The following is a 22,536-nucleotide window of genomic DNA, read 5'->3' on the forward strand; positions in this document are numbered from 1 at the left end:
TATCATAACGACCCGTCACCTGAACTCTAATACATTACTGTTTTAATTGTTATTTCATTATCAATCTTGTTATACCTAATGTTTTATTCCACTTTGTTACTCATATTCTTGGGTTATTATTAATTATATTTTTATTCTGCCATGGCAATAGCCAGGGCAGAGCAAGGTAAGCCACATTGAGCCTGCAAATAGGTGGGAAAATGTGGGATACAAATGCAATAAAGAAAGAAAGACGTATACAGAGATATAGATACAGATAACAACATTCTATGCACTCATGGCTCCCCCTCTCTTGCTCATGGTTAATCGATATACTGAGGGCAATCTCTGAAAAGGCTGGGTACACAGAGAGGTGAGGAGGGTATAAAATTTGGTAAAGGAACAGGAAACTCCAGCTAATTATGGATGGAGGTTCATGGCATCATAGCCCCAATCTGGGTAGGTCATGATGGAGCTCAAAAGAGCCTGAAGAAACGTACACGGTCTGTGCCCTGAAAATGGCAGATACAAATCAAGGTAGGGTATACACAAAAAGTAGCACATATGAGTTTATCTTGTTGGGCAGACTGGATGGACCGTGCAGGTCTTTTTCTGCCGTCATCATCTACTATGATATGTGCTACTTTACCCAAGGTCTGAAAAAGCCGGGGAACAAGTTAGTTGGCTAAATAAATGCAAAATAGGAGCCACATTAATAACGCAAGATTTTGACGCTGCAAAGGAAGTGAACAAAAGTTGTCCTTCAAAGCAAGAAAGAAAGGGATGCATAACATGCAAAGTAGATATTATGATTTCTTCTGCCTTTCCTGCAGAAGTGCGGAATCATCTCTCTCCCCCCCCCCCCCCCCCCCCCCCCCCCCATTGTAAGGAATCTTTCATTGAGTCTTTTGAAGGGCTTGAAAGCAATTGATGCGGATGACGCTCGCTGAGAAAACGGGGGTGGAGGTGTGAGGTACAGGTACAAAAGGGATTTGAGAGACGCCAGAGTATTTCCTCACTCATACTGGGAGCTTAGGTGCTGCTGCTGCTCTGAAGAGATATCAGGGCGCTCAGGTCAGTAGAGAAAGGGGACAAAGCAGGCGAGAAACAAGCCCTATTTATAAAGAGAGAGAACAGCTGGGGAACATCCTTTCTTTTCCTTAACTCAAACAGGTGAGTGGAGATTTTAGCTCTGAAGTAGAGAAATCTAGATCAGTTGTTAAGTATTTGGTAAAATGCGAGGAAACACGTTTGAGAAAAAAAAACGAAAGTGCATTTCATTTTCGTGATATGTCCAAGGTGTTTGCTGGCATCCCGAAACTGCAGTGTTAACCCAGCTGTGTAAAGTCCTAATTCTACTGCTGCAAGACAATGCATGGGAAGAAAATCATTCACAGTACTGGGAATGATCATCTGAATTTTTACTGCTGTGCCTGTTTGAGGCAAGTAAAAGCCTGTTTGTATTAGGCACTTGCACCGTGAGGCAAGAGATGGGCTGATTTTTGCAATGTCTCATCATTTGATTAAAATGTAGATAAATCAGACGAAATGACCAGAAGAGCTTCAGATACTCCAAAAAGTCAGGTGATGACACAATTTGACCTTCACAAACTGTTATTGTGGGTTTTTTTTAAAAATTTAAAGGTTGTGTAGCCTTGTTTATAGTTGTAAGATTTTGGTGTTTGATATTCTTAGAATAAACAACAACAAACAAAAAACTTGTGAAGGACAGGTGAGTGTCTTTGTCTCCCATTATAAAAATGAATCAAGCCGATCTACACTAGATGAGTCTGTTTTCTAAACAATTAAAGTCCCTCACCTGCAAACTGGAGCAGAACATTGCAATATTTTCAGGGGCTGGATTTACTTTGTTTAGAATGACCACGCCCCTAGATACTCTGCTTAAGATTTTCCCACTAGGATCCAGATCAAGGGAATAATGGATTTATGACCTATGGACCCCAGTCCCCTCTGGGACGCGCCCCCTGTACTCACATCTTCTGATGTGTCACTCCCTGTCACTCGCCCTGTTTATCCCATGCCCCCTACGCTCACACCCTTGGATGAGCCACTCCCGGTTACCCACCATGTAAATTCCACTCAGAGAGAATAATACTAATAATAATATCCTAATTCCTTTCCATCTGGACTCCCTTCCTTGTATTTAGAAAGTATTAATAGTGTCAAGTAAGACTTCATTTTAGGATTACAGAACTTGCTGAATCTTGTCTAATATTCCGCTCCCTAAGAGTTAAAAAAGGACCACTTATAACCATTACAATACTCTATGGGGAAGCAGTGATATTCTCAACACCAAGCAGTTTAATGCTAGCATGCTTCAGATCATTCTTTTGAAATGTATTAACGATGTCTATATTGGGCTACTCACTATAATGGGTTGACCCGGAGCTGGAAAAATAGCTGATAGGGAGTGAAGGCTAGACCTTTACTTTGAAGATAACTTTGAGTTTTTATTATTTTTTTTTTCTTAATAGGGCTTCATTTAGATTTATCCCTAAAATTTCCAGGAAAAATTAGAATTTACCTTGAGTACAAAGTGACAGCAGCAGAGTTCACGTTTCAAATTTAATCAGTGTTTGATAGTCCATAGGAGCCGACTCTGTGGGTGCTTGAGCACCCCCAATATTGAGAAAATTCCTTGTATGTGTCCAAGGAAGGTTTATTTCCACCGGGCTTAGCACCCCCCAATAATTTTGAAAAGTTGGCTCCTATGTTTGATACGTGGTCCATTCGGAAATCCATTCTGTGTGGTTTACAAGGTTATCCTATATAATAATTCTCACCTCCAACGTTCTGACTAGCTGCCTGGGACCGTGGCTCATTCCGAGTTGGTCTGCTAGGCTCCGTAGATCAGGCTGACATCACTGTAGCCATTATGATGTCAACTTCAGAACCCGGGGGGGGGGGGGAACATGCCTCACAGCTGATCCATGTCCAGAGGAGGGTGGCTGGACATGGGTGGCTGGAGGGGGGGCAGGGGAGAGAGGAGGTTCGCTGGACATGGGTGGCTGCAGGGGGAGAGGAGGGTCGCTGGACATGGGTAGCTGCAGGGGGGGCAGGGGGTCGCTGGATATGGGTGGCAGGAGGGGGGGCAGGGGAGAGAGGAGGGTCGCTGGACATGGGTGGCTACAGGGGGGCAGGGGGTCGCTGGACATGGGTGGCAGGAGGGGGGCAGGGGAGAGAGGAGGTTCGCTGGACATGGGTGGCTGCAGGGGGAGAGGAGGGTCGCTGGACATGGGTGGCTGCAGGGGGAGAGGAGGGTTGCTGGACATGGGTGGCTGCAGGGGGAGAGGAGGGTCGCTGGACATGGGTGGCTGCAGGGGGAGAGGAGGGTTGCTGGACATGGGTGGCAGGAGGGGGGGCAGGGGAGAGAGGAGGTTCGCTGGATATGGGTGGCTGCAGGGGAGAGGAGGGTTGCTGGACATGGGTGGCTGGAGGGGGGGCAGGGAGAGAGGAGGGTCGCTGGACATGGGTGGCTGCAGGGGGGGGCAGGGGGTCGCTGGACATGGGTGGCTGCAGGGGGAGAGGAGGGTCGCTGGACATGGGTGGCTGCAGGGGGAGAGGAGGGTTGCTGGACATGGTTGGCAGGAGGGGGGGCAGGGAGAGAGGAGGTTCGCTGGATATGGGTGGCTGCAGGGGAGAGGAGGGTTGCTGGACATGGGTGGCTGGAGGGGGGGCAGGGGAGAGAGGAGGGTCGCTGGACATGGGTGGCTGCAGGGGGGGCAGGGGGTCGCTGGACATGGGTGGCTGCAGGGGGAGAGGAGGGTCGCTGGACATGGGTGGCTGCAGGGGGAGAGGAGGGTTGCTGGACATGGGTGGCTGCAGGGGGAGAGGAGGGTCGCTGGACATGGGTGGCTGCAGGGGGAGAGGAGGGTTGCTGGACATGGGTGGCAGGAGGGGGGCAGGGGAGAGAGGAGGTTCGCTGGATATGGGTGGCTGCAGGGGGAGAGGAGGGTTGCTGGACATGGGTGGCTGGAGGGGGGGCAGGGGAGAGAGGAGGGTCGCTGGACATGGGTGGCTGCAGGGGGGGGCAGGGGGTCGCTGGACATGGGTGGCTGCAGGGGGAGAGGAGGGTTGCTGGACATGGGTGGCTGCAGGGGGAGAGGAGGGTCGCTGGACATGGGTGGCTGCAGGGGGAGAGGAGGGTTGCTGGACATGGGTGGCAGGAGGGGGGGCAGGGGAGAGAGGAGGTTCGCTGGATATGGGTGGCTGCAGGGGGAGAGGAGGGTTGCTGGACATGGGTGGCTGGAGGGGGGGCAGGGGAGAGAGGAGGGTCGCTGGACATGGGTGGCTGCAGGGGGGGGCAGGGGGTCGCTGGACATGGGTGGCTGCAGGGGGAGAGGAGGGTTGCTGGACATGGGTGGCTGCAGGGGGAGAGGAGGGTCGCTGGACATGGGTGGCTGCAGGGGAGCTGAGGAAAACCTTGCTAGCGCCCGTTTCATTTGTGTCAGAAACAGGCCTTTTTTTTTTTACTAGTTATCTATAAGAGTGGAGAAAGATGAAAATAAATTATATCATAAATAGGAAAAGAGCTGCAGTCCAAAACAAGAGATTTAGGGACCATTTTACTAAGCTGTGGTAAAAAAAGGCCCTGCGCTAGCAGCAGGGGCCATTTTAATGCTCACTGAGGCCCTTTTTTACCACAGTGGGTAAAAAGGCTGACAAAACGACATGGTAGGATTGCTCTTATTATGTGGTCATGCAGGGGAAATATTTACTGCCACCCACTGAGGTGGTGGTAAGGGCTCCTGCGCTAATCTGCCAAATTACCGCCGGGTAACCCCCTACGTAAATGTTTTTTTCAGTATTTCCACTAGCACTGGAAATGCTGCATGCTGGGAGTGGAACTGCCACTGGCACCCACGTTGGGCCGGCAGTAGCTCCAGATTGGCACCAGTGGCGTAGCTAATATGGGGCCACGGGGGCCTGGGCCCCCGTAGATTTGGCCATGGACCCCCCTGCCGACGACACTCTCAACCTCCCCTCCCGCCGCCAACCCGCCATCACCATCTGCTACCTTTAGTGGTGGGGGACCCCAACCCCCGCCAGCCGAAGTCGTCTTCCTTCGTTTGGTTTCCGAGTCTGACATCCTGCACGTTGTACGTGCAGGACGTCACTCAGAAACCAAACGAAGAAAGAAGACTTCGGCTGGCGGGGGTTGGGGTCCCCCGCCAGCAAAGGAAGGCGACGGTGGGGACGGCGGGGGGGGGGGGGGGTCAAAGTTGTTTGTGGTGGTGCTGGCGGCGGCAGGGGGTGTCGGCAATGGCACGGGAGGGAGGTTGGCAGCGCCGGGGGTGGGCTAAAATGTGCCCCCTCACCTCGGGCTCTGGACCCCCCTCCCGCCGAAGTCTGGCTACGCCCCTGATTGGCACGCAGTAAGCCCGCGGTAGGCTTACTGCCACTTTCTAAAATGGTCCCTTGCTGCTCCCAAATTCTTCCCTAGCACCATTCATAAGCATTATCCCCCAACCCCCCATTTACTAAGCCGTGCTAGTGGGTGCTGTGCTATGAATGGGCTATGTCGGCATTGCCACGGGGGGCATATTCGCATCCAGGCTTTTGGGTGCATATCAGTTTTGCTTTCTTGTCAATACAACGAGAACATTGATGCTTAACGTTTAAGGATAAGCGCTCAGTCAGATAACTCTCTGATGTGAAACCCCAAGAGATGTGGCAGAGCAGCAGGGTCTGGAAGATAATCCAGCCTTGGCGTTCTCTTTGTGTAATTTCGTGGGGAGTCTGACTTTCTGCTCTTTTCCCAGATTGAAATAAAATAAGAGACGAGGAAGGCGTCCTTGTTTTTCTTATATATTTTTAATGGTAATTTGCTAGGCTGCTTTACTGGCCAACACTTTTTTTCCTTTTATGATTAAAGATGTGCATTTGTTTAAAATCACCCCACAAATCAATGTTACTGCTTAACGATACTGGGGAAAAAGTCTCAACCGACTGGGGCAGAAATCACAATCATTCATTGCACACAGTAAAAAGTCATCATAGACTTAAAAAAAACAAAACCGTTTCTGCATCTATCGAGTCTCTTTGCTATCTATTATTTTGTATTGTTTTTTTTTATTTTTTTTGTTTTTTCAGGAATTGAGCGTCCTCATGCATGTAGTCTTTCCAAGTCTTTTTTTAAATCAAAAAAGCTAACTTTAAATGAACTTATCTTGATATTGAAGACTCCAGCTTATATAATAATTCACGTGCGGTCCCAGCGGTCCCGTTTCGCGTTGCTTCCTCAGGGAACCACACCACAGAGTTTATGATTGCTGAACGCTGGAGAACTCACTCTCTTCTGCTGCATGTTTTTCATATGGAATATGGCTGTTATAAAATGTCATGGCCAAATATGTGTTAATGTACAAACCATCTGTTAGCATGTTAGCATGTTGGTGGAGACACCATGTACATGTGTATTTTATAAAATACACGTATGCACAGATTTTCACCTTCTTTGGAACAGGTGCATAAGAATTTCAAAAAGTACAAGGACTAGGGGACGCTCCATAAAGTTATTTTTATTTTTTGTTATATTTGTACCCTGCGTTTTCCCACTCATGGCAGGCTCAATGCGGCTTACATGGGGCAATGGAGGGTTAAGTGACTTGCCCAGAGTCACAAGGAGCTGCCTGTGCCTGAAGTGGGAATCGAACTCAGTTCCCCAGGAAAAGTCCACCACCCTAACCACTAGGCCACTCCTCCACTGTTGCTGCTATTTGAGATTCTACATGGAATGTTCCTTTTCCACTAGCAACATTCCATGTAGAAGTCGGCCCTTGCAGATCACCAATGTGGCCGCGGAGGCTTCTGCGAGTCTGACGTCCTGCACGTATGTGCAGGACGTCAGACTCACAGAAACAGAAGCCTGTGCAGCCTTCTACATGGAATGTTGCTAGTGGAATAGCAACATTCCAGGTAGAATCTCCAATAGTATCTATTCTATTTTTGTTACATTTGTACCCTGCGCTTTCCCACTCATGGCAGGCTCAATGCGGCTTACATGGGGCAATGGAGGGTTAAGTGACTTGCCCAGAGTCACAAGGAGCTGCCTGTGCCTGAAGTGGGAATCCAACTCAGTTCCTCAGTTCCCCAGGACCAGAGTCCACCACCCTAACCACTAGGCCACTCCTCCACTGTTGCTACTATTTGAGATTCTACATGGAATGTTGCTATTCCACTAGCAACATTCCATTTAGAAGTCAGCCCTTGCAGATCACCAATGTGGCCGCGCAGGCTTCTGCTTCTGTGAGTCTGACGTCCTGCACGTATGTGCAGGACATCAGACTCACAGAAACAGAAGCCTGCGCAGCCTTGTACATGGAATGTTGCTAGTGGAATAGCAACATTCCATGTAGAATCTCCAATGGTAGCAACATTCCATGTAGAATCTCCAATAGTATCTATTTTATTTTTGTTACATTTGTACCCCACGCTTTCCCACTCATGGCAGGCTCAATGCGGCTTACATGGGGCAATGGAGAGTTAAGTGACTTGCCCAGAGTCACAAGGAGCTGCCTGTGCCTGAGTGGGAATCCAACTCAGTTCCTCAGGACCAAAGTCCACCACCCTAACCACTAGGCCACTCCTCCACTACATGGTAATACTTAAAAAAAATTAGGAGGAAATATTTTATCACTCAACAAATAGTTAAACTCTGGAACTCATTGCCAGGTTTAAAGAAGGAAAAGTTCATAGTCTGCTATTGAGGAAAGCCACTGCTGTCCCTGGGTTTGCTAGATATTACTACTCTTTGGGATTCTAGAATCTTGTTACTCTTTGGGATTCTACATGGAATCTTGCTACTCTGGGATATTGAGCCTGCAAATAGGTGGGAAAACGAGGGGTGCAAATGTAACAAATAAATAAATATTGCCAACTCCTTCAATTGTTGGAAACAGGATACTGGGCTCCATGGACCATCGGCTAATCTGATGTTAATTTGTGAGAGAGTCTATTTTACAAAAGTACCCATGTTGCCTTTATAAAACATAGTCCAAAAATCACTTTACTTGCAGACCAAGTTTATATTAATAGGCGTAAAACAGGATCTTTTCTGGAAATGTTTTATAGACATACTGTTATGAAATTACCCCCTACATGCTAAAAAGATATAACAAACCAAACCTCAGTCTAATATAACCTAAAAGTTCTATTTATTTCAAACTAGTAAAAAAGGCCCGTTTCTGACACAAATGAAACGGGCGCTAGCAAGGTTTTCCCCTGCCCCCCTGCAGCCACCCATGTCCAGCGACCCTCCTCTCTCCCCTGCCCCTCTCCTGCCATCCATGTCCAGCGACCCTCCTCTCTCCCCTGCCCCCCTGCTGCCACCCACGTCCAGCGACCCTCCTCTCTCCCCTGCCCCCCCTCCAGCCACCCATGTCCAGCGACCCTCCTCTGGACATGGATCAGCTGTGAGGTATGTTTTTTTTTTTTTCCCCCGGGTTCTGAAGTTGACATCATAATGGCTACGGTGATGCCAGCCTGATGTACGGAGCCTAGCAGACCAACTCGGAATGAACCACGGTCCCAGGCAAGTCAGAACGTTGGAGGTGAGAATTATTATATAGGATTTGGATGTGCATCAGCAATGATTAGGCAAGATGAGGAGGCTGCCTAATGCAGCAGCTTTTAAGGAAAAAAGAGCAGCTGCAGTCAAAGCAAAACAATAGACAGCAACATTAACTTAGAACCATCAGTACGTTCTTTTACCTGCAGGCAAATAGCCCGTCTACTTGAGTAAATGACTATTGGTAACTTCCCTCATTACACATATACACATACAAAGCAGTAGTGTAGCCACAGGAAGGCCTTGGGGGGGGGCTAGTCCCACTCCAACACTGTGGCTTCCAATATATGGCTGGCGGGGGTGCTCAAGTACCGCCGGCCAATGAGTTTCCCTGCTGGAGCCCAGTCCGTGCTGCCTGAGCAGCAGGAAGTCGGCAGGATGCCCTAGCGGCTGATGTCGGCACTTCTGCACACGCTCAGACAGCAGGGGCAGGGCTCTGGCAGGTGGCAGCAAAACCTCAGCTGACAAGGCTTGAGCATGCCCGCTGGCAAAGGTATGATGGGGGGGGAGGGGAGACATGGCAGCAATAGTGGTAGTGAGGGGAGGGGGACTGAGAGAAAATGCCTGGGCCCCCTCCCTCCAAAATCAACTTCTGACTGCGTCCCTTATACAAAGCAAAGTTTAATATTTTAAAGTTTGATGGCCAATTGTGCATTGTAGCAGGATTTTCATGGGAAGGGTGGTGTTGGAATGATCATAATTGTTGAGGAGGAAGCGGGAGTTAGGCATTCAATAGTTAATTAAGGGGGAATGTTAGTCTGGAGGTTTGCCTAGGAAATCCAATATCCTTGGAAGCCAATAAGTTGCAAGATCCGAGACAACATGGTTTTACGAAAGGGAAATCGTGCCAAACGAATCTCATTGAGTTCTTTGATTGGGTGACAGGAGAATTGAATCAGGGACGAGCTATGGACGTAATCTACTTAGATTTCAGCAAAGCTTTTGACACGGTTCCCCACAGGAGGCTCTTAAATAAACTGGAGGGGCTGAAGATAGGACCTGAAGTGGTGAACTGGATTAGGAACTGGTTGACGGACAGACGCCAGAGGGTGGTGGTGAATGGAATTCGCTCGGAGGAGGGAAAGATGAGTAGTGGAGTGCCTCAGGGATCGGTGCTGGGGCCCATTCTGTTCAATATATTTTTGAGTGACATTGCCGAAGGGTTAGAAGGTAAAGTTTGCCTATTTGCGGATGATACTAAGATCTGTAACAGATTGGACACCCGCAAATAGGGAGGGAGTGGAAAACATGAAAAAGGATCTGAGGAAGCTAGAAGAATGGTCTAAGGTTTGGCAATTAAAATTCAATGCGAAGAAATGCAAAGTGATGCACTTAAGGAATAGAAATCCACAGGAGACATATGTGTTAGGCGGGGAGAGTCTGATAGGTATGGGCGGAGAGAGGGATCTTGGGGTGATAGTATCTGAGGATTTGAAGGCGACGAAACAGTGTGACAAGGCGGTGGCCGTAGCTCGAAGGTTGTTAGGCTGTATAGAGAGAGGTGTGACCAGCAGAAGAAAGGGGGTGTTGATGCCCCTGTATAAGTCGTTGGTGAGGCCCCACCTGGAGTATTGTGTTCAGTTTTGGAGGCCGTATCTTGTTAAAGATGTAAAAAGAATTGAAGCGGTGCAAAGAAAAGCTACGAGAATGGTATGGGATTTGCGTTACAAGACGTATGAGGAGAGACTTGCTGAACTAAACATGTATATTCTGGAGGAAAGAAGAAACAGGGGTAATATGATACAGACGTTCAAATATTTGAAAGGTATTAATCCGCAAACGAACCTTTTCCGGAGATGGGAAGATGGTAGAACGAGAGGACATGAAATGAGATTGAAGGGGGGCAGACTCAAGAAAAATGTCAGGAAGTATTTTTTCACCGAGAGAGTAGTGGATGCTTGGAATGCCCGTGGGAGGTGGTGGAAATGAAAACGGTAACGGAATTCAAACATGCGTGGTATAAGCATAAAGGAATCCTGTGCTGAAGGAATGGATCCTCAGGAGCTTAGTCAAGATCGGGAGGCGGGGATAGTGCTGGGCAGACTTATACGGTCTGTGCCAGAGCCGGTGGTGGGCAGCGGGACTGGTGGTTGGGAGGCAGGGCTGGTGGTTGGGAGGTGGGGATAGTGCTGGACAGACTTATACGGTCTGTGCCCTGAAGAGCACAGGTACAAATCAAAGTAGGGTATACACAAAAAGTAGCAAATATGTTATCTTGTTGGGCAGACTGGATGGACCGTGCAGGTCTTTTTCTGCCGTCATCTACTGTGTTACTATGTTACTTGTACTGGCCCTGGATTTGTCAGAATCTAGGACTCCCGCAGAGACATGTAAACATGACAAGTCAACATGTATTGAAGTAGGTCCAATAAAAAGATATCACCTACTGCTTGTTTGTTGACTGTCATTGCTACATATTCACGTAGACTAACAATACTCCCCAGGATTAGGTTTCAGAAAAGTGCTCAACTTGAGCAGTACCCTGTCCCCAATGGAGGGTTTATGGGTAAGTCGCCCCCATAATCCCCTAGTAGTTGATAGCTTCCCCCTCCCCCACCTCCCAAAGTGAAATTGGCAAGGGATTCTGGGTTCTGTGACAGCGTCGGGAAATTAACATCTATGTGTCTAAAATAGCTAAGAAAACATTTATGTTGCTATTTCATAAACATGTATATGTTAGCACATTGTGCTCATTTTGACCTATTGATATTCTGAACATTTATGTTTCTGAAATGGAATAACCACTGCAGAAACATCAATTTCTCCATATATTTCAAGTAGAAGAGTGTGGTAGCCGTGTTAGTCCACTCTTAAGGTTATCAATAGAAATCAAACAAAATAAAACATGGAAAAGAAAATAAGATGATACCTTTTTTATTGGACATAACTTAATACATTTCTTGATTAGCTTTCGAAGGTTGCCCTTCTTCCTCAGATCGGAAATAAGCAAATGTGCTAGCTGACAGTGTATATAAGTGAAAACATTCAAGCATTACTATGACAGTCTGACAGGGTGGGAGGATGGGGGTGGGTAGGAGGTATGCATGGGGACATCAAAGCATATCATTGATATTCTAACAGGATAGGTGTGGATAGGTGAGGGGAGGGTGATCAACAGAGATGCTATATTGGAGAAACAGGCCAAATGCTTAAGACAAGATTCAATTTACATAGACATCACATGAACAATACTGGTGCCAGTAGGGCTCCCACCCCTGTTGGTCAGCATTTTACAGGACCAGGACACTGTACCAGTGACTTCACAGTGAGAATCCTGAAAGGTAACTTTAAAACCATACAAGAACATAAGACCTTTGAAGTCAGAATGATTGAATATTTTAACACCCAACAGAAAGGACTTAACAAGGATCTGGGGTTCCTAGCCCATTATAAACCATAAAGCTGTATTTCTCTGTTGATCACCCTCCCCTCACCTATCCACACCCATCCTCCCACTCTGTCAGACTGTCATAGTAATGCTTGAATGTTTTCACTTATATACACTGTCAGCTAGCACATTTGCTTATTTCCAATCTGAGGAAGAAGGGCAACCTTCGAAAGCTAATCAAGAAATGTATTAAGTTATGTCCAATAAAAAAGTTATCTTATTTTCTTTTCCATGTTTTATTTTGTTTGATTTCTATTGATATCCATATATTTCAGAACAGGCTCTATTTTGACACATCCTGTTCTAAAACACTAGTGGAACTTGATGTCCTAACTTAGGACATTCCAATTCCAATTTTCTTTTGAAAATTCCACTTAAAGTTCTTCATAAAATATAACATATTCATTTCTTTTTTTTTTTTTTTCCTTTTCTTGTCTTACCAGGCAAGATCCTTTTCACCTCTACTTCTTTTCAAACAATTCTGGAAAATCCATCAAATTTCCTTCCCGACCTCTCAGATTGATTGATTGAAAATATGTAAATACCTCACCATTGTTTCACCTCAATATATGTTTTTACTTTTTTTTTTTTTTTTTTTAAAGAACGTGTGTTGCAAGCACTTTCTTTTTGAAGAGTGTGGACACGACAAAGGATGCTGGCAAGCGTAATCTGCCTTGTGTTCCTTCATTTGATGCTGTGCTCCAGTGGTTTCCCTCTCTATTCAGAATTCAGGTAAGCTCCATTCCTGTTCTAGAAAAAGTCAAAGAATACACAGAGGTCCTTTTACTAAGGTGCGGCTGAAAAATGACTTGCGGTAGTGTAGGCATTGGGCTATGGTTGTGCTCCGATCTGTCTATCCGCGCACCTGTAAAAAAAAGCCTTTTTAAAATTTTTGCTGAAAATGGACATGCAGCAAAATCAAAACTGCTCTGCATCCATTTTGGGTCTGCGACTTATTGCCAGCCATTGACCTATCAGTAAAATCTCATGTGGTAACTGCAGGGCCGCCGAGAGGGGAAGACAGGGGGGACAAGATTCCCAGGGCCTGGGCCTCCAAGGGGGGGGGCCCTGTGCCACAGTCCCACCCGCACGTGCAGAACATCAGACGCACAGAAGCCCTGCAGAGTACAGCGAAGATCTGCTGCGAGGAGCGCGTCTGTGTGGGCCGCGCGCGCCGGAGTCAGAAGACAGCACTTCTGCTGGCGGGGGTTGGGGTGGGACTGTGGCGCCGGGCCCCCCTCAGGGGGGGGGGCGGCGACAACCTGGGGGGTGGCAGTGGGGGCGGGGCCCAGGGGACGGCCTTGTCCCGGGCCCGGCCCAGTCTCTCGGCGGCCCTGGGTAACTGGGTGGTAATCACTGGTGTAGCCACAGGTGGGCCTGGGTGGGCCAAGGCCCACCCACTTAGGACTCAGGCCCACCCAACAATAGCACACGTTTAGTGGTAGCTGGTGGGGATCCCAAGCTCTGTCAGCTGAAGACTTCCCCCTGATGGTAACGAAAACGCTACTCTCCACAATATCGGCACCTGCGCATGCTCAGTTTTCAGTGCATGCCTGCTGCAGACTGCCAAGGTGGAAAGAAGCATTTTCCCGCCAGCTGAGATATTTGTTTTGGTGGGGGGGGGGGGGGGGGGAACATTTGGTACCCATCCAGTTCTTGCCTAGGTCCACCCATAATCTGTTTTCTGGCTACGCCCCTGGTGGTAATGACCTACATGCACCAAATGCCACTTGGCTTGCATCCAATATGCACGCCACAAAATAAGAATTATTTTTTGGCCACGCGTATAGGACACACGCTAAAAATGAAATTACTGCAAGAGCCACGTGGTAGCCAGGCGGTAACTCTGTTTTGGCACACAATAGGCATGCGTAGAGCCTTACGCAGCTTAGTAAAAGAACCCTTTAATTTGGAAATACTGTTGCCTTTGAATCTGTAATATCTTATGATTAATTTTCCATTGCCCCAGGTACTAAACAACTACCGATTGTAACCAGAGAAATGCAGTATAATCAAATCCCATCCCTTCCTTTCTTCCTTGACTAAAGCATCTATTTATAATTATTCCTGCAATAAACCTTTTATGTATTTTGCACCCAACCTTCTTATGGTTTGAATAATATTTGATATTGCTTATTCTTTGCATGTTATATTTTCTATATCCACTGTCTATTGTTTGAATTGTTGTTTGTATATGTATTGCCTTGGTGATGGGATTGCTAGGAATTTATACTTTTGATATTTATTGTACACTTGTAGGCTTATTGGTTTCTTAATTTTATTATAAACTGTTTTGATACCCAAGGAAAATAGTGTATCAAAAGAAGAACCAACCAAATACTTACAGTGGCAAATGATCCTTGGGGTTGATTCAGAGCAGTCTTGATCCGAGCTGTAAAATGATACTGTTTATCATCATCTACCATAGCCCTATAGTCAGCCATAAACTTTAAATAAATCTCCTTATCAAAGTATTAAGGGATTTTCTCTGTTTATATTCAACAAAACATGCGAAAATAAAAATGGAATCAATGAACATACATGATTGAACTATTTATTTATTCAATTGTATTTTTGATATGCCAATTATCCACTACCCAACTTGCAAAGGACTCAAATACAAAACAACCTATGCATCAAGTTTCTCTTACATAAGCGCACAAATATGGAACGCACTCCCAAAAGTTGTGAAAACAATCCAAGACCACCTAAACTTCAGAAAATCACTAAAAACCAACTTCTTCAAAATCACCTACCCTACAGATCCAACATAAATCCCCACATCCGGCTACACCAGGTTTCAGCTGGTGCAAGTCCTCATACCCAAAGTTGACTGCTCATCCTGAAGCGCCTTTATAGAACAGCTGTTCTGTTCTCTGACAGCCTCGCACTGGTTTATAATGTGATTCTAAAATGCTTTTAATGCTTTTACTTTGATTCTCACTTCTAAGGATTTTCATTGCTGCAGTTCTCCTGCAAAGACACGTGAGCAATGCATTGTGTGTAATGTAGTTCACAGGCAATGCAGCCACTCTTGCTTGTCTGTACAAGAACTGTTATCATTGGTTGGTGCTGCGGCCCAGACCTCTTCTCTTTCTCAGCCAAGCTTGGCTCCTTTGTCTACCTGCTATCATTTCCTGGTCATTCTTACTATCTGTGTCCTGAGAGGTCAGCCAGGTATGGCCTTTGCCTCCAATTGAGGGCTGCCCTCTAGGACCACCCCTTGCTACCCGATGGCAGGCTCTGTCCTCATTGGTCTATTTACCCCCTACTCCCTGGGCCTGTGTGAGCCCTTCTTAGCCTCTCCCTCGCCATGAGGCATTCTCCATCTTGCTTCAGACAGCACTTGTCCTGCTAAAACTCCCTGGAATGAACTTAGTTTTTTACCTTGAATATATCTTCCTAAGGAGATATCGCACTCTCCAGTCACCCAGCTCTGAGCCACTTCTATCTGTTCAACTATTTCTCACCTCTGCAATAAAGCTGCCTCTCTTCAGATTTCTACCTCCAAACACTGAAACAGCTGTCTGAATTACGGAGTCTCTGTGCTCTGGGGCAACACTTCTGAACATCTGACTGTGAGTAAATTATCTGTGATTTATTCAATAAAAGAAACTTCAGAAAATAATAGAGACTTTAGGTGTGTACTGGGGTGCCAAGGTTATACTTCAAGATATTGAGGCTTTAAAGTTAAACAAGTCTTAAGAGGCTTGACAATAGCATTGAGTACTGAATTTTATCAGCACCAAAATTTTGACACCATTTATAAAATTCAGCCCTACGTATGTGTGTAAGTGTTGAGTACCACTCAGGCTCCGACCACATGTAGCCTATCTGTAAAATATATGCTAGGTAAGATATGTGTATATTTACAAAATGGTGTTTAGGCAGAATTTTAGCATTTATGCATGTATGTACATACACTGTAGTCAAAAGTAGAGGCTGAAAGGACAACTCACCACCAGAGATGTAAATCCAACAGTCTTTATTATAATTCTAAAAAGGAGGACCCGACACGGGCTGTGTTTTGACGTACGCAAGTGTCTACATCAGGGGTCAAACAGTAAACTCTAGAACTTAGAGTAGGATCGTAGTCCTGCTAAAGTTTAAATCTGTAGACCGTACACAAATACTGTTGCAATCAAAGCAAGCGGACTAGCTTCTTGCAATGACTGTCGGAGTTAAATTCATCCTTTGTCAGCCTCTACTTTTGACTACAGTGTTTCCTCATCGTAGAGGTATTTCTCCTGTTGTGTACTTTGTATGTACATACACTACTACTACTACTACTATTTAACATTTCTAAAGCGCTACCAGGGTTGCGCAGTGCTGTACAATTAACAAAGAAGGACAGTCCCTGCTCAAAGGAGCTTACAATCTAAAGGACAAAAAGTGCAGTCAATCAAGATTGAGGCAGTCTAGATTTCCTGGCTAGAGGTACAATGGTTAGGTGCCGAAAGCGACATTGAAGAAGTGGGCTTTGAGCAAGGATTTGAAGATGGGTAGGGAGGGGGCTTGGCGTATGGGCTCAGGGAGTTTATTCCAAGCATAGGGTGAGGCAAGGCAGAAAGGGCGGAGCCTGGAGTTGGCGGTGGTGGAGAAGGGTACTGAGAGGAGGGAGTTATCCTGTGAGCGGAGGTTACGGGTAGGAGCGTAAGGGGAGATGAGGGTAGAGAGGTAGTGAGGGGCTGCAGATTGAGTGCATTTGTATGTTAGTAGGAGAAGCTTGAACTGTATGCGGTACCTGATCGGAAGCCAGTGAAGTGACTTGAGGAGAGGGGGTGATATGAGCATATCAATCTAGGTGGAAGATAAGACGCGCAGCAGAGTTCTGAATGGATTGAAGAGGGGATAGATAGTTAAGTGGGAGGCCAGTGAGGAGTAGGTTGCAGTAGTCAAGGCGAGAGGTAATGAGAGAGTGGATGAGAGTTCAGGTGGTGTGCTCAGAGAGGAAAGGGCAAATTTTACTGATGTTATAGAGAAAGAAGTGACAGGTCTTGGCTGTCTGCTGGATATGGGCAGAGAAGGAGAGGGAGGAGTCGAAGATGACTCCAAGGTTGCGGGCAGATGAGACAGGGAGGATGAGGGTGTTATCGACTGAAATAGAGAGTGGAGGGAGAGGAGAAGTGTACAGCACTGCCTAACCCTGGCAGCGCTATAGAAATGCTAAGTAGTAGTAGTAGTAGTTTGGGTGGTAAGACAATGAGCTCGGAGTTGGTCATGTTCAGTTTCAGGTGGCGGTTGGACATCCAGGCAGCAATGTCGGATAAGCAGGCTGATACTTTGGCCTGGGTTTCCGCAGTCATGTCAGGTGTGGAGAGATAAAGCTGGGTGTCGTCAGCATAAAGATGATATTGGAAACCATGAGATGAGATCAGCGAGTCCAGGAAAGAGGTGTAAATTGAAAAAAGAAGGGGTGCAAGGACAGATCCCTGAGGAACTCCAACAGAGGGCGGGATGGGGGTGGAGTAAGATCCATGAGAATGTACTCTGAAGGTACGGTGGGAAAGATAAGAAGAGAACCAGGAGAGGACAGAGTCCTGGAACCCAAATGAGGATAGTGTAGCAAGAAGTAAATTATGATTGACAGTGTCAAAAGTGGCGGATAGGTCAAGGAGGATGAGGATGGAGTAGTGACCTTTGGATTTGGCAAGGAACAGGTCATTACAGACTTTAGTGAGTGCCGTTTCTGTCGAGTGTAGAGGGCGAAAACCGGATTGAAGCGGATCGAGGATGGCATGAGAGGAGAGAAAATCAAGGCAGCGGCTGTGAACGCGTTCAAGTATCTTGGAGAGGAAGGGTAGGAGGGAGATGGGCCGGTAGTTGGAAGGGCAGGTAGGGTCTAGTGATGGTTTTTTGAGGAGTGGTGTGACTACAGCATGCTTGAAGGAGTCAGGGACAGTTGCAGTGGAGAGAGAGAGGTTGAGGATATGACAGATGGGGGGGGGGGTGACAGTAAGAGAGATGGTGTTTAGTAAGTTAGTGGGGATGGGATCAGAGGAACAGGTGGTGCATTTCGAGGAGGAAAGAAGGTGGGCAGTTTCCTTCTGTGATATCAGGAAAAGAGGAGAAGGAGGCCTGGGTTGGTTGGTTGAGGGAGTGGGTTAAAGGGTGAAAAGGAAGAGGTGGCTTGGTAGTGAATTTGAGGTTGATCTTCTGCACCTTGTCGCGGAAGCAGTCAGCCAGTGATTGAGGAGAGAGTGAGGGGGTGGGTGGGTGGGAACGGAGGGCACTTTGAGGAGGGAAGAGAGGTGGCAAAGAGACGATGCGGGTTGGAGCTGAGAGAATAAGTCAATTGGGTGTAATAGTCCTGTTTGGCAAGGAATAGGGAGGACTGGAAGGAGGATAGCATGAATTTGTAATGAATGAAGTCGCTATGGTTGCGAGATTTCCTCCAGAGGCGTTCAGCCATATACATGCCATTATTCTAATCATTTATGCATGTAATTGGCATGTAAATGTTGTTGCCCACTTCATATCACTGGGAGGGTGCTCTAAAATGTTCCATCTGTATTGGAAACAATGCTACCACTAGGAATGGGCATTCATTTGAAACGACATAGGAAAAGTCAATGACACATCCCATGTCATTTCATGTTATTGGCAAATGAAAATGAGCAGAGAAAAACATGACGTTAGTGGTTTTTCATGGGTTGCAAATAACGTGCATTTTTCATGGAAGAGTACACAGATACTTAAAGGCATTGCGCCCATGATGACATAATGAAAAAAAAAATCCCAAATAAAATGGAGATTCCTGGAAATATTAGTAGTGTTGGAATGTAATTGTATTTTGCATGCATTGCCTGTCACCTATTATTTCTCTGTGATTACTCTGTGACCTCTGATGTGAATTACTTAGAGAGGTCACACAGCTATGCAACTTCCTGTGGGGGATAGATGCAGCAGACACAGCACATGGAGCACATGGAGCTCATGTTCTCTCCTAACCTGAGAGGATCTACTATGGTGTGAGCATCCATTACCATCTAAGCACATGGAAGGAGCTGATAATACAAATGTATAGTAATATGTATATATAAGCCTGTCTGATTATAATCTAACTACAAACTGTGAGTAAACAGATGTTTTGTTACTTCAACTTTAAAGTGACTCAGCAGTGAATTATTCAGGGGTGAATGAGAGAGAGATGAAGAAAGAAATTAACATTTCTAAAGCTGAAGCTGTGTGTACTAAAATCTGCTAATTATTTACTACAAATAATCCAACAAAAGGGTTATGGGCCCAGGCTCAGGAATTGAAAAAGAAGAGAAATATTACCAGGCAGAAAAAAAGGCCACATTTTTCTCTTAAGTTTTAAAGGAAAGATTCAGTCTGTCTCTCTCTCCCCCCACACAGCAGACAGAAGGCTAAGAAAATGGCTGAGGGAAGAAATTCACCATTGTTCTATTCTCTCAAGGTGCCTAGATTAACTGAGTTTAATTATCAGCAGTGGGAACTAAGATTCATATGTCTCCTTCGAGCAAAAGGATTAAATATATGCTTAGACCAAGACAGAACAGCTGAAAATATGGCTGAATGGGACAATGCAAACTATTATGTGAAGTGCATGCTTTTGGAAGCTCTCTCAGAGAAACAAGCCATATTAGTAGAGGGAAAAGATACACCAAAGGACATTTTATATAAACTGAGAACTATGTATGCAACTACATATGCAAAGCAGCAACCAATTTGGCTGGCAGAGTTGAATGAAACCAAATTAAGGGATAAAAGTAAATGTAATGATCACATTATGCATCTTATGTCTTCATTTCAAAAGTTAGAACTTTCTGGAATTCCCATGTGTGATGCATTGAAAAGAGCATTTCTTTTTACCTCACTATCAAAGAAGTTTGATGTTTTAGGTCTGTAAATGAAGCCATTGAAGGGCAATCTTTTGAACAGGCAACATCAAAACTAAGGCAGGAATGCATAATAAATGATTCTGAGGAGATGTGTTCTCAAAGCAAGTCAGAGAGAAATGAAACAAATTTCTTGGCAAAGAACAGAGGAAGGCGGAGCTATGGGAAAACTCCACCCAAGGGCAAGCTGATTTGCTACTCATGTGGAAAGGAGGGACATGTATCTAAATGGTGTAAGGAAACACAAAACACTCCCTCTAGCTCACCTAAGCCAATGGAACTAAAGAATTTTCAAACCAGGAAATGTATGAAGGACAAAGATAAACACAAGGGTTTTCTAATGGCAGAAAAATCTTTGACTATGGTAAATAATAATTCAAATGAAAGTACTTGGATTTTGGATTCGGGGAGCACATGCCATTTAACCAATTCTAAAGATTTCTTTCAGGAAATGTGTCCAGAAGAAGGTATTCTTAAAACTGCAAACGCAGGGACTGCTAAGATCCAAGCAAAAGGTATTGGATTCTTAAAATGCAAAGTGTCTAATGAAGTTAAAGAAATTCCTGTAAGTGATGTCTTGTATATTCCCCAAGCAGTTTGCAATATGCTTAGTGTATCTACATTAGATAAGAAGGGATTTGTGATTCATTTTGAAAACAGTAAGTGCACAATCTCTAAAAATGATGAAGTGTATGCTGAAGCTTTTATGCATAATGATGTTTATAAACTGAGCATTTCAGGTGAAGCCTCACATATGGCGCAAGTAAGGAAGAATGATGGTAAATATAGTCCGGAAATCTGGCACCGCCGCCTGGGACATCGTGATTCTAAGGTGATCCAGGATCTTTACAGTAAGCAACTAGCCACCGGCATTCAGATAAGTGCAGATGCTGGTAAAATGGAGAAATGCATAGACTGTGTTACTCAAAAAGGTGTGAGACCCTCATTTCCTGCATACACAGGAAATAGGAGTAATAAAGTGCTGGACTTAATACACAGTGACTTATGTGGACCGTTTAATATCCCATCATTGGGAAATAACAGATTTGTGCTAATATTCTTGGATGATTTCTCTAGATATTGTGTGGCCTATTTGCTGAAAGAGAAAAGTCAAGTCACAGACATGCTGAAGAAATACGTAGCCATGGTGAGAAATAAATTTGAAAGAAAACCAAAGGTTCTTCAGACCAACAATGGTGGTGAGTTCACTTCACAAAGCATGCGCACATTTCTAGAACAAGAAGGCATTCAGCATATCACAACAGTAGCTTATACACCAGAGCAAAATTCTGTTGCAGAGAGAAAATTTAGGTCACTTGTGGAAATGACCAGATGTATGCTGTCAGATAGCAATCTCCCTAAAAGACTATGGGGGGAAGCCATTCTCACAGCAGTGTACCTACAAAACAGAATGCCAACTAAAGGCGCTGAGCGCACACCACATGAGACATGGCATGGTAGGAAGCCAAACCTGTCACACATAAGAACATTTGGAAGTACAGCATATGCTCATGAACCAAAGCAAAGAAGGCATAAACTGGATTCCACAACAGAAAGGGGCATTTTAGTTGGCTATGCTCCAGGACACAAAGGATATAGAATTTTGAATCTGAAAACTGGCATTGTTGGCATAAGACATGTTACATATTTTGATGAAAACAAAAGGGTTGATAAAGGCTGGATTATCCCAGATGAGCCTTATCATCCAGAATATGAAACTAGAACAATAATAGACATGCCAGTGTATATAAATGCCATACCAAGGCAGATGTCTGAAAGCAACTCATCTGTATCTAACGAGGAACAGGCAGAGGAAGCAGACACAGAAAGGATCATTGAAGAAGACAGTACAGTTGGAGAAGGGGAATCAATTGGAGAAGAACTCTCAGATTTAGAGGATGCGGAAAGGTCAGACCAACCTGTTGTCAGACGCTCATCCAGGGAAAACAAAGGTGTTCCACCCCCAAGACTGTCTTACTTAACAAAGTCAGCAGAAGCTCAAGAGCCCTTAACATGGGATGAGATTGAGAAAATGTCAGCAGAAGAAGCTGCTGAATGGCATAAAGCTGCACAAGAAGAAATTGATGCATTGGATAAAAATAATACTTGGATTCTTACAAAATTACCTCCTGGCAAGAAAGCTATAGGATGCAAATGGGTATTCAAGTTAAAAAGGAATGCACAAGGAAAAGTGGAAAGGTATAAAGCCAGATTAGTCGCAAAGGGATATCTTCAAAAATATGGAGAAGATTTTGATGAAGTGTTTGCACCTGTAGTGAAACACACGACAATCAGAACACTTCTGAGCATTGCAGTCTCAAAAGGCATGCAAGTCAAACACATTGATGTGAAAACAGCGTTTCTTCATGGAGAAATAACTGAAGACTTGTACATGGAACAGCCAACAGGTTTCATAAATACAAAACAAAGACAGCTAGTGTGTAAATTAAACAAAGGTCTTTATGGATTAAAGCAAAGTGCAGAATGTTGGAATGATAAATTGCATGAAATATTGACAAATTTAGGATTTAAGCAAGGTGAAGTAGATAAATGCTTGTACACTAGGTGCACAAATGGACAATATGCATACATTTTAGCTTTTGTTGATGATCTGCTCATTGCAAGCAAAAGTGAGCAAGAGTACAAGGACATTGTAAAGTGTTTAAACCTCAATGTTGAGATAAAAGAACTTGGTAATGTGTCATACTATCTTGGTA

At 45.3% G+C, this 22,536-nt stretch overlaps 1 protein-coding gene across 1 annotated transcript in view; it reads left to right on the forward strand.

Moving 5' to 3' along the window:
• Positions 1-1,011: 1,011 nt before the first annotated feature.
• GHRH (growth hormone releasing hormone) overlaps positions 1,012-22,536 on the forward strand; it is a 39,752-nt gene continuing 18,227 nt past the window's right edge. The window contains exons 1-2 of the mRNA XM_030212454.1: positions 1,012-1,152; positions 12,560-12,689. Coding sequence (XP_030068314.1) covers positions 12,610-12,689 — 80 coding nt within the window. The 5' untranslated portion in view covers positions 1,012-1,152; positions 12,560-12,609. The remainder of the gene's footprint in view (positions 1,153-12,559; positions 12,690-22,536) is intronic.

Source organism: Microcaecilia unicolor, chromosome 8 (assembly GCF_901765095.1).
Source record: "Microcaecilia unicolor chromosome 8, aMicUni1.1, whole genome shotgun sequence".
Taxonomy (NCBI): Eukaryota; Metazoa; Chordata; class Amphibia; order Gymnophiona; family Siphonopidae; genus Microcaecilia; species Microcaecilia unicolor.